This window comes from Bufo gargarizans, chromosome 3, assembly GCF_014858855.1.
Source record: "Bufo gargarizans isolate SCDJY-AF-19 chromosome 3, ASM1485885v1, whole genome shotgun sequence".
Lineage (NCBI taxonomy): Eukaryota > Metazoa > Chordata > Amphibia > Anura > Bufonidae > Bufo > Bufo gargarizans.
In genome coordinates, this window is record NC_058082.1 from 113,672,819 (window position 1) to 113,690,352 (window position 17,534).

Here is a 17,534-nt window from a genome sequence, read left to right on the forward strand (position 1 = left end):
GTTTGATACTGCGGAGTTCACCAGATCCTTCCTTGCAGCTTACCAAGCACATATTGATGACCTGTCCTTGAGGATAGGCCATTAAAATGAAAATCCCAGAAAAACCCTTTAACTGACTTGATGAATGTGAATGCATGACTTGTGTATGATTTCAATATCACTTTTATTGCTTTTTTAATTTTTTTTAGTCTGCACAGAATGGTCATATTCCGGATAACAGGTAAGCCAGCCTTTCCATAATTCTTCTCCTTGGCTATTTTTACTAATTCACAGGTAAAATTGTTTATAAGAAAAAATATGAACTATTCCTTGTTGCCCATAGCGAGCTATTAGCGACATTCACAATTCTATAGATTTCTATTTGTTGTATCTGTAGCATAGAACTATACTATGTATATATAACCTGCATGGGGGCACGGCCTACTCTGAGGAATATTTAACGTCATTTATAATAAAAGAAGGTTAGCTGATACATCTGTAGATTGCCCATAGACTTCTGGATATAGTTAAAGGGAACCAATCACATTGGACATGGTATCTCATCTGCAGGCAGCATGTTATAGAGCAGAAGATGCTGAGCAGATTCATATATAGTCCTTTAGATCTCTGCTCATTTTATATGTAGGAGTCATGTGTCCGTCCACTGTACCCGAAGTATAGAAAGAGCAGGGATTTAAAGTGTGTCCATGGGCTCATGTACACAAACGTATTTTTTTCTCCACATCCGATCCACATTTTTCACGGCTCGGAAGTGTACCCATTCACTTCAACAGGGACGCAAAAGATGAAGACCGCACTCTGTGTGCTGTCCGCGTCTGCAAGTCTATTCAGTGCTGTCCGCAAAATTATAGAACACGTTATATGCTTGTCCGCGTTATGGACAAGAACAGGACTGTTCTATTAAGGACGGCTGTTCCATTTCGCAAAATGCGTAATGCAATCGGCCGGTATCTGTGTTTAGAGGATGCACAATTTGCAGACCGCAAAACAGGTAATGGTCGTGTACATGATCCCTAAGGGTCCATTCACACGTCCGTAGTGCATTGCTGATCCGCTATACACCCGGCCGGCACCCCCATAGAACTGCCTATTCTTGTCTGCAATTGCGGACAAGAATAGGACATGTTCTATTTTTTTCTGGAGCCGCGGACTGGAAGAGCGGCGGCGCATTCTGGAAATACGAATGCGGACAGCACACTGTGTGCTGTCCGCATCCATTCCTGCCCCATAGAGAACGAATAGGTCCGCACCCGTTCCGCAATTTGCGGAACGGATGCAGACCCATTATTACGGACGTGTTAATGGAGCCAAAGGCTGGGATTTTGTCCTACATTTAAGGCTCCTTTCACACCAGCGTTTTTGCTGGATCCGGCAGGGTTTAACAAAAACTCTTCCGTTACTGATAATACAACCATCTGCATCCGTTATGAACGGATCCGGTTGTATTATATTTAACATAGCAATGACTGGTCTGTCATGAACACTACTGAAAGTCAGTGGGGGACGGATCCTCTTTCTATTGTGTCAGAGAAAAAGGACCCGTCCCCATTGACCTGCATTGTGAGTCATGATGGATCCGTCTTTCTCTGCATCCCATGACGGAAAGAAAACCACAGTTTGCTCTCCGGTATGAGAACGCAACCCAATGGAATGCATTTTGGAGCATTCCGTTCTCTTCAGTTCTGTTTTGTCCCCATTGACAATGAATGGGGACAAAACGTAAGCATTTTTAAAAATTTTTTTTATATGGAACTCTTCTGAATGGCATCTGTCAGAGGAATCCATTTAACATTTATGTTTTTTGTATACGTTAACTGTAAGACCAAAATGTCCTGTGAACCAAGTCTTAACCTTTGCTGAAACCCCAAAGGTGCAGCAGGGCGTCCCAGAGTGCTCTGCTCCTCCGGGTTTCATCAGCACTGCTCAGCTTTTCCAGGGGCAGAGTACCGATCCATAGAAAGTGTATGGGATCCAAAACTCGAAGGTGGTGATCTCTCTGAGATTCGCTCTTTTGGCAAAGTTTTAGATCATACTGGTCCTTTTCCCACAGAATTATATCTCGATCTGCTCAGTTTCTGCTCTGTACCATGCTGCCTACAGATAGAAGTGCATGCACAACATGACAGGTTCCCTTTAAATACATTCATTTTACAGAAGGTTTACAGTGCCCTCAAATGATCCACAGCTGAAGCCGCAGCACACTTCAGTTTAGTTAAAGGGGTTTTGCCACTTCAGCAAATAGCATTTATTATGCAGAGAAGGTTTCCATGGTTACGACCACCCTGCAGTCCAGCAGCATGGCCGTGCTTGCACACTATAGAAAAAAGCACCAGACTATGTGAGCCGCCACCAGAGAGGCTGGCATTTTTGTCTTATAGTGTGCAAGCACGACTACCGCTGCTGGATTACAGGGTGGTTGTAACCATGGAAACGAGCAGAGTATACTGTTAAGGAAAAATGAAGCAATATGGATAATAACGACACATTAGTAAGTGGCTTGTATTAACTTTCTTTACATGATAAATGGATGTGGACAGCACACATATAACATTTTTTGCGGCCCCATAGAAATGAATGGGTCCGCATTTGATCCGTAAAAAATGCAAGCCGAAAATGCGTTCGTGTGCATGAGGCCTAAGTGTGTATACATGTGTACATAGCTCTCAGTCACTGATAGTTCGAAGGCTGTCTCATTTCAGCAAGTGGCATTTCTCATGTAAAGAAAGTTAATACAAGGCACTTACTAATGTTTTGTGATTGTCCATATTGCCTCCTTTGCTGGCATGGTTTCGTCTTATGCACTGCTCGTTTCCATGCTTACAACCACCCTGTAATCCAGCAGCGGTGGCCACGCTTGTACACTATAAGAAAAAATGCCAGCCTCTCTGGTGGCCAGGAACGTGGGAGCTGACATAGGCTGGTACTTTTTTCTATAGTGTGCCAGCGCGGCCATGCTGCTGGACTGCAGGGTGGTCGTAACCATGGAAACTTTCTCTGCATAACAATTGCTATTTGCTGAAGTGGCAAAACCCCTTTAAATCAGTTGTGCTTCAGTGTTCTACAGTGCCACTTACATGACAATTATAAACTCTATACTACTTTTCCCCCTCCCTCTTAATGCAACCAGCAGACTCTACCGCGAAGGCTTTTCCACTATCTCTCACAAAAGGAGACAATTGTTTAGGTACCTTCTATGTTGTGTACTATGAATATTCTATGTCCAGGTCACTGGTGCCCACGCCTTCCTCGCATGGCTGCTTGTGAGGTTCTTCTTGACATGTAGTCTGTGGCCATTGTCCTGTTCTGTAATGTGGGTAGGGTGCCCTGTAACCCTTTTTGTCAGACAGCTGGTATTCATGGCTGCCACATATCATTCTGTTATTGTGTAATGCTGTGTCCAGTATGGAGGTCTGCGCAGCAGTTGTACACCGTAGGTAAACTTTTTCCAATGACTTCTGGTTGTCCAGGTTCACAAGCAACAAGCTATCTGCTCTGAGCGGCAAATTCATTTCCAGTTAATCATTCATCATGTATCGGGCTATAAAAATTGCATGTTCAGGTATTGATGTGTGTTTTTATTGGAACGTCCACCAGATTTCATTTACAGATGCTGGGTATATTACTGCTTGCACATGGTACTATGTTACGAGAAGCTGGCCGTACACTGGAGATTTTAGATACCGTAGCTAGTTTCTGAGCGGATCTCGTGCTGGATGAAAGAAAAAGTCTTAAATTAAAACCATAAATCTATTTGTGCCCTGTCTCTGTGACCCGGGCTGGGCTTCGCTTGATGTAATCAAAATCCAACATGGCAGATCAACTATACTACAGGCATCTGCCTATGATCAGTGTCCTCCATGCCCTTTAGTGTTCATAAAAAGTGCCAACATAAGGTAGAAAATCGTCTAGATCTGGCTACATGGCCATCTAAACTCTACAGTGTATGGCGAGCTTTACTTGGTAACACTTCCTAAACATAACTGTTTCTCACTCGTATCAATGGGATACACAGAAGAACATGGGTATAGCTGCTGCCACTAGGTGGCGACACTAAGCAAAAAAAAGTGTTAGCTCCTTCTCTCAGCCATACCCCTCCCGCTGACACTGAGCTAATCACTTTTGGCTTAGTGTCCGTAGGAGGCAGACATTTTTTCTGCAGGTCTGCCAAAGTTTTTTCCTTTTTGTTTTACTATTCAGGTTCGGGCTGCAGGTGGGCTCTAGCCACCTGTATTTCCCACACTTGAGGGGGGAGACCAGTGGGTCCTCAAGCCTGCTGCTCGTTCCCCACCTCTGGAAGATGAGGAGGAACAGGGGATCTCAAATCCGATGTTACCCACCAGCTGCAGTGTCACCTTGGCTGCTACTACTTGAAGTCCCCCATGTTACCGGTGTAGTCGCCCTCCCAGGGGGCAGCACACTGAGGAAGGTGACACTGCTGGAATCAGGGTGGGCAAAAACCATCTGGGTAAGTATATTACCTACCTCCCCTGCTGGCCCTCCCCTGTGCCTCAGCCACCCTTCTCCTGTGTTCTCGAAGTAAAAACAGGAATAGATGTCATTTCTCCTAGACCTTGGCCCCTGTGACTCACCTCCTCGGTCCCACCTCCAGTCCCCGGCCCCATCCACGCCCTGCGGGCCAGTCCCAGCAGTCGCGTGTCTCCTTGGGTGGCTGCCACTTTTCTACTCTTGGCATCGGTACGCCCGCTCCCGGCCGCCTTGTTTCCCAGTGCACTCTGCTCCCTCCCTACAGCGCCGCCCCAACTGGAAGTTCTTCCAGTCAGCCCCACCTGTACTCGAGGCTCCGTCTCTGGCTCTGTGGCCTAATAGATTGCATCTCCCAGCGTGTTTCGGGGGCGGGATCTGTATTTTTGGAGTGCGGAAGTTTTGCACCCATGCCTTCGCTCCACCAGCTGCCCAATAAGCTCCGCCCTTCCTTCTGCTTAACCCTTACTTTGCCTCAGTACTACTGTGCTGAGCAAAGTGCTTACTGTGCTGGTCACTAGTACAGACTGATATGGATTTAGTTTCCCTAGCTCTGTATTGTTAGAATTGTGCTCTATATAAAAACAAAAAGCAAAAAAAAAAACAACACAAAACTATATATTTATATATTAACCCTTGGAGCTATCTGGTTCTTCTGAGCCTATTTCCCAAGCCATTCTGTAGGCATAATTTCTTTACCCTACCGCTGGATACATACGTCCTATAGCGTAAGCGGAATCCTGGCACTACCGCTGGATACCGCACTCCCTGTAGCTTACCCTCCTTCTATAGGCGGAGTAGTTACACTACCACTGAATTCCGTGAGTCCTGTCACATTCCCTTCCCTCCTTAGGTGGAATATGTACTCTCACCACTGGACCCTGTACATTCTGTAGCATTACCCTCCTTCCATAGGCTGAGTACTTGCCCTTGCACTGGATGCAGTACAGCCTGTAGCGCTGCCCTCTTTCCTAGGCGATGTACTTGCTCTACCACTGGATACTGTACAGCCCATTGCATTATCCTCCTTCCATAGGCAGCGTAATAGCACTACCACTGGATACTGTTCAGCCCGTGCCGTTACCCTCCTTCTGTAGTAGGAGCAATTGCACCCCCACTGGGTTCTGTATGGCCTGTAGCATTGCCCTCTTTCCTTAGGCGGAGTAATTGCACTTCCACTTGAGTCCCTGTGAGGGGCAATCTCATTTGGTTGATGGTCATTGGCACGCCCGGCGTCCACACTCCTTCCGTAGGGAGAACGTCTGCTCTGATTTCCAGTTTTCTTCCTTCTCAGGTGGAGTGTTGCTTACCACCAATTCTTGGTGGCCATTGCTGTTGTCCTCATTTTCAGGTAGAGTCTCTCCTCTGACCCTAGAGCCAATGGTGGTTGCTATTGCCTCCCCCCTGTAAGGCAGTCTTTGCGCTGCCCATAGATATTCTGGCTACTCCGTTTCCATGGCTACTACTGCGTAAACCCTTCCTAGGGGGAATTTTTGCATTTAGCTTTCAACTGCAGCTTACATGACGCATAGGCGGGGGACACTACATTTATGATTTTCTCCACATCCTCTTCCTCCATGTGGAGTATCGGCCTGGCATTCCGGCGGTATCTTCACAGCATTCCTCTAGGCATGGTGCCTTATCGCTAGTTGAAGTTTTAATCGCGTCTACATTTCCTTCTACCACAGGGGGCACTTTGCTTATGTTCTGCCATGACACACTGCGGCTGAGGGGTTTGCTCACTTCTGCTGCTGGGCATTAGTAAGTTTTCTGTACCTGGTATAACCTACTGATTTCTATAGCGCTGGCTGAGCGCCTTGTTCCCTTTACATGTACCGCATTGCCTCTACAATCTACTACGGTGACAGCATCAGCGTTCCACTGCCTTGTTCCCCTTGGGTTTCTTCACTCCCTCAAGAATTGTTTCTTGTGGGCCATTCTCATGCCTGACTTGTTCATCATGGTCCCGCTGGAGTGGTGTTCTGTTCTGGCAGTCCGGTATTGTGTGTGGGGCCTTTGCCTTCGGGCATCCCTACTTCTTCCACGATGGGGGCCACGTTTTGTCACATCTGCAGTTCTTTGGCCCTTGATATCCAGACGCAATTTTCAGTTCATCTTCTTTCAATCAGTATTTCACTGGGTGGCCTTCCGGGGAATCGGTCTTCCTGTCCCTTTTCAGGGTTCCTGGTGTGTCTTTCCCCCGCATTTCTGTGCAGGGCCATATGACCCGCCTGGGATTGTTCTATTCTTGTTCCCTCCCCATGGTACTGCTCTTTAAAGAGATTCTGTCATGACATTTGAGGCCTATAACCTAAACATATGGCCAGGTCTCTACTAATAACCTGAATCCGAAACTGTCTTTATTAAATGTGCCTGTGGCTCTATTAGCACATAAAACGGGTTTTATAACCTGTCATTCACCTACCTAAGGTGCCCAACGGGACGTTGCTGCATACAGGGTGCCCGGCTGCAGCCATCTGCGTCTGGTGCCCAGCGCCGCCTTCCCACAAGAAATCGTCGCCCTCCCTTTCTATAGAGCCGCCTTCCTCACCTCAGCGCCGCCTCCCTCAGCCAGATCCCGCACGTGCGCACTAGGTATAACCTGATGCGCCCGTGTGGACTCCTGGCAGCGGCCTCATTGAGCGAAGTGCGCATGCGCCGGCCGGCGCACTTCGCTCAAACCTGCCTTGACCGCCCTATTGCAGCCATCCTCTCACAGCTGCACAGGATCTGGCTGAGGGAGCGGACGATTTCGGAGGCGGTGCTGAGGTGAGGGAGGCGGCGCTGAGGTGAGGAAAGCGGCTCTATAGAAAGGGAGGGCGGCGATTTCTAGTGGGAAGGCGGCGCTGGGCACCAGACGCAGATGGCTGCAGCCAGGCACCATGTATGAAGAGATGTCCCCTTGTTCCCCTTAGATAGGTGAATGACAGGTTATAAAAACCTGTTTTTTGTGCTAATAGAGCCACAGGCACATTTAATAAGGACAGTTTCGGATTCAGGTTATTAGTAGGGACCTGGCCATATGTTTAGGTTATAGGCCTCAAATGTCATGACAGAATCCCTTTAACGTCCCATGGTCTCCTGTGTACCCCAATGATAAGAGCGAGAAAATAGGATTTTTTGTGCTTACCTGTAAAATCTTTTTCTCGCTGAGTTCATTGGGGGACACAGAACCCACCCTATATGTACACTGCTGGTTCTCCTAGATGGGTCCCGTTTTCTTCCTTTTTATTGTTTTCTGTTGGCTTCTCCTGGCTGCTCCTACTGCTTTTGTACAAACTGATTAGCTCAGAGTCTGCAGGAGGGGTATAGCTGAGAGGAGGAGCGAACAAATTTTTTTTTACTTGGTGTCGCCTCCTAGTGGCAGCAGCTATACCCATGGTCTTTTGTGTCCCCCAATGAACTCAGCGAGAAAAGGATTTTACAGGTAAGCACAAAAAAATCCTATTTTGCTAACTCTCCAGTAAAATGTAAGCTGAGGGTCTGTCTACATCAGCCAGGTTTAATTTGATATTTGCTGATGATAACCTTTTATGATGTGTAATAGCAGCACCTACAAAACTGCAGATTTTATAGTGCGGCTCGCTAGACATTTCCCAGCAGTGCAACATGCCAGACATTTTCTATTGTTCTTCTTGCTCTCTCAGGGAACATGTCACATTGAACATGCAGTCTGATTTTCCTTAAAGAGCAGGAGATGCTGAGCAGATTAGATAGAGAGAGATGTATATACCTGTTAAGACACATCTAGGTTTTAGAGGAGGAAAATGGGAAAAAAATCATTTTTCATCTGACCTCAGATCAGACCCCCATATAAGATAAAATAAATAAACTTACCCCTCCTGCTCCTCCGTTACTCTGCAGATCCTGCGCTCCCGGGTCTTCTCTGGGCCCCTGCTGCACTGTGACCTGATTGCGTACAAGAGAGGTTTGAATAAATAACATTCTAAATCTTTTCCCATAAAACTATATATCAATCTGCTCAGCTCCTCCTGCTCTATAACATACTGCCTGCTGATCAGACACCATGATCAACCCGACAGACCCCTTTATCGTTTAGTGCCTTATCATAGATTTTTAGAGCACTCTTTCCAAGAGCACACACACTGGGCCCCATTAAAACTCTGTGAAACAGAAAAGTGGACTTGTTGTCTGTAGCAGCTAATGGCGGGGTTTATGATGTAATGAGCAGATCTCGCTATGGGCATGTCCTGTGGCTGTATGCAGTTGGGGTAAGGCCACGTATTGAGTTCTACTTCTGCCATGGATCTTGCGGTTACTTATGGCTTTACTGCCGATTTCCTCCCTTAAAGGGGTAAAGTCTGCAGTAAAAATCCACAGCACGCTTGTTTTCCTATGTGAAATTTTTCCACCTCCACATGTATGGTACTGTCGTATGCTGCAGAATCCACGCCGCTAATCCGCTACTTCTGAAGTCACCCTTACAGGTGCTGCTATTTGACAGTACGTTTCTATAGCGGCTGTTTGGAGGACTGATTTTTGTGTGTGTGTGTGTTTTATGAATGACAATGCAGTGGACATTAGTGTTCTTCATCCTAATCGGAAAGCCAGGGACACGCTTCTGTTAGTCTAGAGCAGAACACCGGAGATGACTGCAGGGCATCTGCATATAACAATTAGCTTCACAGATGGAAATTAAGAGATGAATGAACTGACACAAGTGGTATCTTACCCTGTAGAGGCAACAGAGACCTGCTGAACCGAGGCTCTTGTAGTCGTCAGAGCAGCACTGAAAGTGAATTAAAGTCCCTGGATCCAAGACCATGGAGCAGCACAGACTCTGATGGCTCCTGTCGCAGTATGCGTCCTCCAGTTACCAAAGCCAGCAGCTTCAGTGGAATCTCCATCCTGACAAGAGGAGACAGTATTGGCAGTAACAAAAGCACGACCAACCGCACCGGCCGGCCAGGTGAGATTTTCGTACCTGCAAGTCATTGGTGTCATGACAAGGTGAACGAGAAGGGAAACTATCACTGTCAGGCCCCATTCACACGACCATATTTTTGGTTTGCATCCGATCCGCATTTTTTGCAGATTTGATGCAGACCCATTCATTTCAGTGGAGCTGCAAAAGATGCGTACAGCACACCATGAAGATACCGGAGCCTATGCCGGGAGAACGGAGCGGCGCCCAGGGACTATAGTAGGGATAATAGTGCAGGGAGATCCCTGGGCGCCGCTCTCCATATCAGCATACTTAGTTTAGATTTTCTATTGTAATGAAAGGTCCTCTTTAAAGGGTATCCATCACCAGTTTTCTGCTGCTAAGATTTTAGCCAAATGTCTGGGTTGATTAAAGAAAGTGACCCAGCATTTTGCTAAGGAGATCTGTAAGTAGTTTATGTCGCCCTTTGTTAGGGCACCATAAAACTGCTGACAGATTCCCTTTTAATCTTGGAGAGATCTTTTTTCTGAGTATGTAGAAGGCACATGGCATGGTGGGGGCACAGGCGTCATGTAGCTGTCCTAATTTGGGTGTTCTCTGCGGGACCTTATGGTCTCTATCTTCAGATACAGTATAAAGTGTTAAAATTGAGAGAGGTGGCCCACCTTCAGAAAATGTGGCTTGGTTTATTTTTCCCACTCATTAGTGATCCATCTATGTAGTCCATTGATTTGTTCTTGCATTAATCCTCTCCACGTTTAGTCTCCTGCCCTCCATTGTCAAGTACTAACAGTGTGTCTCCATGTTGCTGATCTGTATACCAGTGATTGGGATGAGGTTGATGAACTGAAGAGCTTTTTATTTGGACTTCCTTCCAGTTTCTCATGGGAAAGGCAAAGATCAGAACTAACAGATCTCTGGTGTGAATCTTCTATTATCCCGTATTTTAGCATGTCCTTATTTTGTGGTCGTATCCATGGAAACAGCGATGAGCAGATCTACCTGAGAATTGTTGCTAAACGTAGTTTTAACTAGATTTGCTAACTCTTTTATTAACTCTTTTTTTTATTTATTTTATGCATTTTGTGTTCTTTCCAGGTTTGCCCATAGGCGCCCCAGAAGTGTGCAGCCAGGCTTCCTCCTCTCAGCAGTCTACTCGAAGCATCATACCTTGCACTGCACAGCAACAACATGCCCATACTCACCAGGCACTTCCACCCACTCCTCAGCAACAGTCCATGAGTAACCACTTAATGTCACAGGTGAGTCACCATCCTTGTTTCCCGCTACTACGTCGTGTCACTTTTCATAACTCTCACCATCTCTCTTAGGGTCTTGTTTTTCATTTCTAGCTTTCCTTACCTGTTACTGACCATCCTTTATACCATCCACGCCTCCTGTTCTTTCCTCGTGCGTTTAACCCTTTTGCTGCCAGGACAGGTTTTGCACTTTCAGAAAATAAAACCTGAATTATAAAGTGAAATAAAAAAAAAAAAAAATCGGCCCCTTCCCTCATACCCATGTGTTTTCTGAAAGCAGGCACTTGACATTTAATAAAATGCCACTTAGCACTTTACCATCTCAGGCACCGGCATGCAGTTATGAATCAAAGTTTAGCGTTTGGTCAGAAATGCGTAAAACTTTCCATGTTTGTGGGTAAAAGTGTTAGATAAGCGTAACATAAGATTCACAAAACCTGCGAAAAATTAAAGTTGGCGATGTGCGACGTACACACATACTGCCATGCATTAAAGCTAAATAAACTAAAAATCTCGATCATCCAGATGCCAGTAAACATGAGTCACGGAGCCGGTAAGTGGTCCGATGAGGTGATTACATGTGCATCTTCTTACTCCTTTAGTGTGGAGAAAAATACTTCTATTCTTAAGGCCTCATGCACACAACCATAATTTTGGTCTGCATCCGATCTGCAATTTTTGCGGTTCGGACCCATTCATTTCTGAGTCCTCATCCATATGTCTGTCCTCCAACTTAGACAAGAATAAAACCTGTTCTATGTTTGTTGACAAGAATAGGCATTTCTACTATTGGGCCTGTAAAAAATGTGACATGCACTTGGTTGGTATCCATATTTTACGGTTCTACGGTTTGCGTGTCGGAGGTCACTGCACTGTACAATGCGAGAGATGACGGTATTTCTGATGTCAATTGCAGTTTCTTTTTCACACAAAGACAGGAGTAAAACATTTCACTCTGCACCCAAATGTTTTTCCACCCTCTTGATTAACACCGAAGGATTACATGTTGTACTTGAGGAACCTAAATCAGTTTTTTCTATCTATCTATCAATCTATCCATCCATCTAATAGAGAAGAAACTTAAAAAATGGTATGAGCAGCACAGCGGTCAAATAAGTGCGGTGTGCCTGCGGCTGGAGAGACGATCCACCAACCAAAAAGGAAAAATTCCACGACACTCCCAAAGTAAGGAAATTAAAAAGAATGTTCTTTAATCGCCAGACAGCGACGTTTCAGTCCTCTTACTGGGGCGTTTCTCAAGCCGTGACCACATACAATGGTGCAATGTGCAAGTATATAAACTTCTCCATAGTAATTGATCATTAAACATAATTAGTGAATAAAACACAATCCTTATACATAAGTGAAAATAACACATGATCTATCACATTTCATTATAGTGAATCCATGTGTAAAGAAAATAGTTCAGAATAATTCACTGATATCCATGTCTTCTACATAATTAGTGATAATCAACATATCCCACAGTTTATACATGATCAGTGATAATTAAAATATCTCACAGTTGTGTGAACGCAGGTGTAGATTAAAAACAAAACAGATAAGGAAACCGCATACCAGCATTACCCAGCGATACTCGCATATGACTGCGCGCTGGGTCACGTGATCCCGCCCCACATGGAACGCACTCTGAACCGCAAGCATCATGATGTTACTGCATCACTAGGGTGGTGCTTGCGGTTCAGAGTGCGTTCCACATGGGGCGGAATCACGTAACCCAGCGGACAGTTAAATTTGACTATCGCTGGGTAATGCGCTCCACAGGGACCTGAGAGCATCTGCAATACATAGTACATGATGCTGAATACACGTGCAGCAGTTCCATGCTGGTATGTGGTTTCCTTATCTGTTTTGTTTTTAATCTACACCTGCGTTCACACAACTGTGAGATATTTTAATTATCACTGATCATGTATAAACTGTGGGATATGTTGATTATCACTAATTATGTAGAAGACATGGATATGAGTAAATTATTATGAATTATTTTCTTTACACATGGATTCACTATAATGAAATGTGATAGATCATGTGTTATTTTCACTTATGTATAAGAATTGTGTTTTATTCACTAATTATGTTTAATGATCAATTACTATGGAGATGTTTATATACTTGGACATTGCACCATTGTATGAGGTCACGGCTTGAGACATGCCCCAGTAAGAGGACTGAAACGTCGCTGTCTGGTGATTAGAGGACCTTTCACTGCTCTGTCCACTGATATAGTTAGTTTTTACTTTTTAAACTAGTGAAAGGTCCTCTTTAAAGAACATTCTTTTTAATTTCCTTACTTTGGTAGTGCTGTTGAATTTTTCCTTTATATCTATTATCTATATATCTAGTCATCACAGTAGATTAAGTGGTGGGTATTACCATTAGTCCAACACTAAAGCTGGTCACAAGCTTCACCAGGAAGTTCACTGATAAGCCAGACACAATGCCTTTTACTTGATTCGTTTTTTCCATCACATTATATACTGCTTGTTTTCAGGGGTTATGACCACCCTGCAATCAAGCAGCAGTGGTCGTGCTTGTACACTATAGGAAAATCACCTGAAATCACCTGGATACTTTCTGTTGGTGTCATTTCTTGTTGCTTAGCAGTTGCTGTGACTCACATGGAGCCGTTATCTGTTTGTGCTTCCAGAATTGGAGCTTGAGACTAATTAAATCCCCAGTTCTTTGCTCTGCCGCGTTTTCCTGCCTCTGTAAATGTGTGACTTTGTAAATATAACTGTGGAACTAACATATTTTTCTGTTCTTTTTTTTCTTTTTTAACCCTTTTCTACGATTTTCAACCTGTTTCCTTTTCCTCTCACTGCATCCTCCTACCCCTTTTTGTCCTGCTCTCTGCATGCTGCTCTGCTGGTTCCAAGACCCTCCAGCCCTCTCCACAACCGGTCCAGTACTCCGCCAGCTCCTGCCCCCAAGTCCTCCTGCCAGTTTCACCTCCCCAGCAGTACAATCTGGTATATTCCCGTTCCCTCCTCCTCTTATTAATTGAATCACTGCTTGTATTAGTGCCTTGTGTATAGCCAGTTTGTCATGCCAAAAGGGAAAATATTTCGTAGTTGAATAATTGGTGTAGCTGAAAAATACATAGTTTGTCATACTCTCCATGTCGTACTGTTTGCTGCCGAGAGCCAATCCATTACCTAAAGCCAAAACCCTGACGTGTTATTTATCATGTTAAACTGTTCTATTTTTTTTTATTATTATCAGTAACTGTTTCACTTTTGGCTGTCTTATGGTGCACTCTCTTTAAGGGGATTTCTGAGATTTTTAACATTTTGGCCTTTGGTGTAAAATTGATTAACAAAAAGAAAAAACCTTACCTATGTCCTGCAGTACCGCTCCGATCCCTGCTAAGTCTGCAGTGGTCACGTGCCATTCCTCATTCACATGCATGAATGGCACATGACTGCTGAGGCCAGTGGTTGGCTGCAGTGGCCACATGAACGATGAACGGCAAGTGGCCTATGGAGGAGCGCAGGAACCAGAGCAGCTGAGTGGGACACTTAAAGAGAACCTGTATAATCTGCAGGCAGCATATTATAGAGCGGGAGGAGCATAGCAGATTATCTAGTTTTGTGGAAAAGGATTCAGTAAAATTGTAATTTATACATTTAAATCTCTGCTATTTCTGACTTCACCGGAGAGGTGTTATCATTGACTGGCAGCTATGTATACACACTAATGGCGGGTTTACACAGGCTGAGGAGCAGCAGATTGTCGGGAAGGAAGCATTCCGTAGTCTTTCAGTGGGGGTAAAGTGCTGTATTTACACGCAGCGATCACCTCCACAGTAAGAGAATGAGCAATTGCTACCATGATCGCTCGTCCTCATACTGCTGTATTGTTTCTGGGCAGCTGAGCACTGTTTGGACAGCACGACCTGCCTCCCTGAAACAATAATTTGCTTGCCTGCCTGAACGACGGTTTCATCTAATGAACAAGCATTTTGTTCGTTAACCGGGTGATCGGCTGCACCTCTACACGGGCAAGATTATCGGAAATGAGCGTTCACAGGAACGTTTATCCCCAATTATCTGCCCAACTATCGGGTTGTGTAAACCCGCCAGTAAACCAATAATACAGTCCTGTGTACAACTGCAGAGATTTTTATTTTTTTTATTTTATTTTTTTTATAATTTTTTATTTAAATTTCAAATACAAAGCAGATCCATAAAAATGGAGATAGCACATTACTCTAACTCTAAACATGGTAATTACAATTCTTTTTCCTTTTCTTTTCCCAAGGTTTACGAACTCCTGGCATAAGCTAAGAGTCCTGCATGTCGGCTCTTAGCTTAGCGGAGAAGGCAAAAGCCTGCTCCGCTAATCCTGACATAGCACTTGGGCACAGGCGTGCGCTTTAGGGTGGGGAAACTGTATTAAAAATACAAAAAGCATTAATAAAGTATATTAGGAAAAGTGTTACTATGGCATTAGGAACATCTTTCATATTCAGAAGTTTAGTTACCCTTTGGTCTCTTGGACTTTGTGAATAGCGGTGCACAACGTACAAGCCTTTGAATCAGTTGCGTCCAGGCTAGGCTTTACAATATACATAATGTTAATAGATATATAACAATGGACTTACAGGTCATATTATTTTTTACAGGCTGATGATTTAAATAGTCACTTTGGACAGATGACTTTAAGTCGCCAGGGCTCATCTGAGGCGCCTGACCCCTCCACTGCCATCTATCAGTCTCCCCTTATCTCCCAGCATCCGCAGCAGGCTGGATTCATCATGACAACTGGGGGACAAGCCATTTCAGCAGCAGGCTACCCTTCCTCAGGGCACCCTTCTCCCACACAGCAGGTCATCCCAACACAGGGTTTCATGCAGCCTCCACAACAGGTTTGAACTGCTTCATATTTCCATCTCAGACTGGTTTGTCAGTGTTAATGCTTGTTCTGTCGATGCATAAGAAATGGTCATGCTCCTGTTGTAAAGATTTGATATGAAACCTTCTACGTTCTATGCCGTACATTTTATAGCACAGTGGGAATGTACTCAACACCCAGTGCCATACTGACACCATAGCTGAGCCTATGCATTATGCAGCGGGACCTGGCTGTAATACACAGCTGAGCTTTTGCTGCAATGGCCAAGATCAGAGCTAGCTCCAATCACAACCATTTACCCTCTTAGATGCTGTGGTCAGTAGAGACAGCGGCATCTAAATGGCTCACAAAGAGTGTATCCCATCTGTACCCAACAACGTGATTAGAGGGTGCTGATGGTTGCGGTTGTAGCTGCAGGGTTAAGGCTTAACAATGGTCTCCGGGTCTGCCATCTACGTGATTTCATAGTGTAAAAGTAGTAACCATAAGAAAACGATATAGATTTGGTATCGCCATAATCATGTCAACCCTCAGAATAACGTTAATTTGTTTTTTATACCATAAAATTGCTACTTTTAGGCCACCTCACCTCCAAAAGACCAGAATAAAAAGCTTTAAGCCATTTTTTAATGTTTGATATGAATTGAGCTATAATGCGTGTTTATGAGGTCAGGATATTGGAGATAAGAGCTACACATGAGCTGTCAGGTGACTGGATTCAAATAAAGCTGACAGCTTGCAAACATATTGATTTTTAACCCTTGTATCTCAGAAACGGCTGAACATTTTTAATGAAGACCAATTAGAAAATAGTTTTAGCCCAGAGTGAGTAAAATGCAGTCATATTAAAGGGGTTATCCAGGAAAAGATATTTCTAGGCCAGTGCCATTTTGAAGAGGTGTTTTAAGGGTTTCTAATACATAGATCCCTTAAAGCCACTTCAGATCTGAAATGCTCCCTAAAAATATTTTTTTTTTCTAAACTTTTACGCCTGCTAACATCCTAAAAATAGGCAGTTTGAAAAATGCTAACTTAAAAGGGTTTTTCAGGACTTTAATACTGATTACCTATCCTCTGATCGGTGGGGAACCGACACCTGGGACCACCGCTGAACAGCAGTTTGAGAAGGCACTGGTGCTCCTATGAGAGCTGCGGCCTTCTCCGCGCTTAACACGCACACCGGTGTACATTGTATATCAGCAGTGCTTGGTATTGCAGCTCAGCCCCATTCTCTTCTATAAGGCTGAGCTGCTTCTAGGCCACGTGACTGATCAACGTGTTGTCACTGGCCTAGGAAAAGCAGTGAGAAGGCGCAGCGCTAGCAGGGTCCTGGGTGTCGGCCCCTCACTGATCAGATTCTGATGACCTACCATGAGGATAGGTCTTCAGTATAAAACTTCTGGAAAACCCCTTTAAAGTAGGCATATAGTAAATGTTAATTATTAACTCCTTTTTGTTTTTGTATTTTGTTGTTTTTTATATATGTAAAACATATCAAGTAAAATTTACCTGTAACGTAAAGTACAGTGGTGCACATTTATTAAGACCAGTGTTTTAGACGCTGGTTTTTATAAAGGCCCTGTGCTGGCGGTGGAGCCACTGAAGTTATAAAGAGGCGCCGACCTCTCCATAACTTCGGCGCATCCAGTGCCAGTTCTAAATGTAATACCGCTTCCAAGCTGTCGTACATTTAGACCATTTTCTGTGCCTAAAACAGGTGTAGAAAATGGTAAATGAGACTGGCCTGTCGACCCATCTCACGCCCACAGTGTTAGATCTGGCATGAGCGGGGAAAAGTTGCAGATAGCGGCTAAACTGTTGTGCCTAAAATATACCTAAATTAGGCATATTTCTGGATAGAAAATGACCCCCAGTGTGTCCAGAAAACCAATTGGATAAGTAAGGCTAGTTTCACATCTCTGGCAGCAATTCTCCAGATCCAGTACTGCGGGCTACAAATGGAATGCCCGCCAGCCCCATTAACTATTAAGGGGTCCGGTGAAGATCCG

At 44.5% G+C, this 17,534-nt stretch overlaps 1 protein-coding gene across 4 annotated transcripts in view; it reads left to right on the forward strand.

Annotated features, from left to right (window-relative positions):
* R3HDM2 (R3H domain containing 2) overlaps window positions 1-17,534 on the forward strand; it is a 150,463-nt gene that overhangs the window by 113,122 nt on the left and 19,807 nt on the right. For 3 of the 4 annotated variants that reach the window (XM_044286490.1, XM_044286491.1, XM_044286492.1), the window contains 5 exons: window positions 189-220; window positions 9,183-9,412; window positions 10,487-10,650; window positions 13,548-13,640; window positions 15,296-15,538. In XM_044286490.1, coding sequence (XP_044142425.1) covers window positions 189-220; window positions 9,183-9,412; window positions 10,487-10,650; window positions 13,548-13,640; window positions 15,296-15,538 — 762 coding nt within the window. The remainder of the gene's footprint in view (window positions 1-188; window positions 221-9,182; window positions 9,413-10,486; window positions 10,651-13,547; window positions 13,641-15,295; window positions 15,539-17,534) is intronic. The other variant, XM_044286493.1, reaches the window with a different exon arrangement.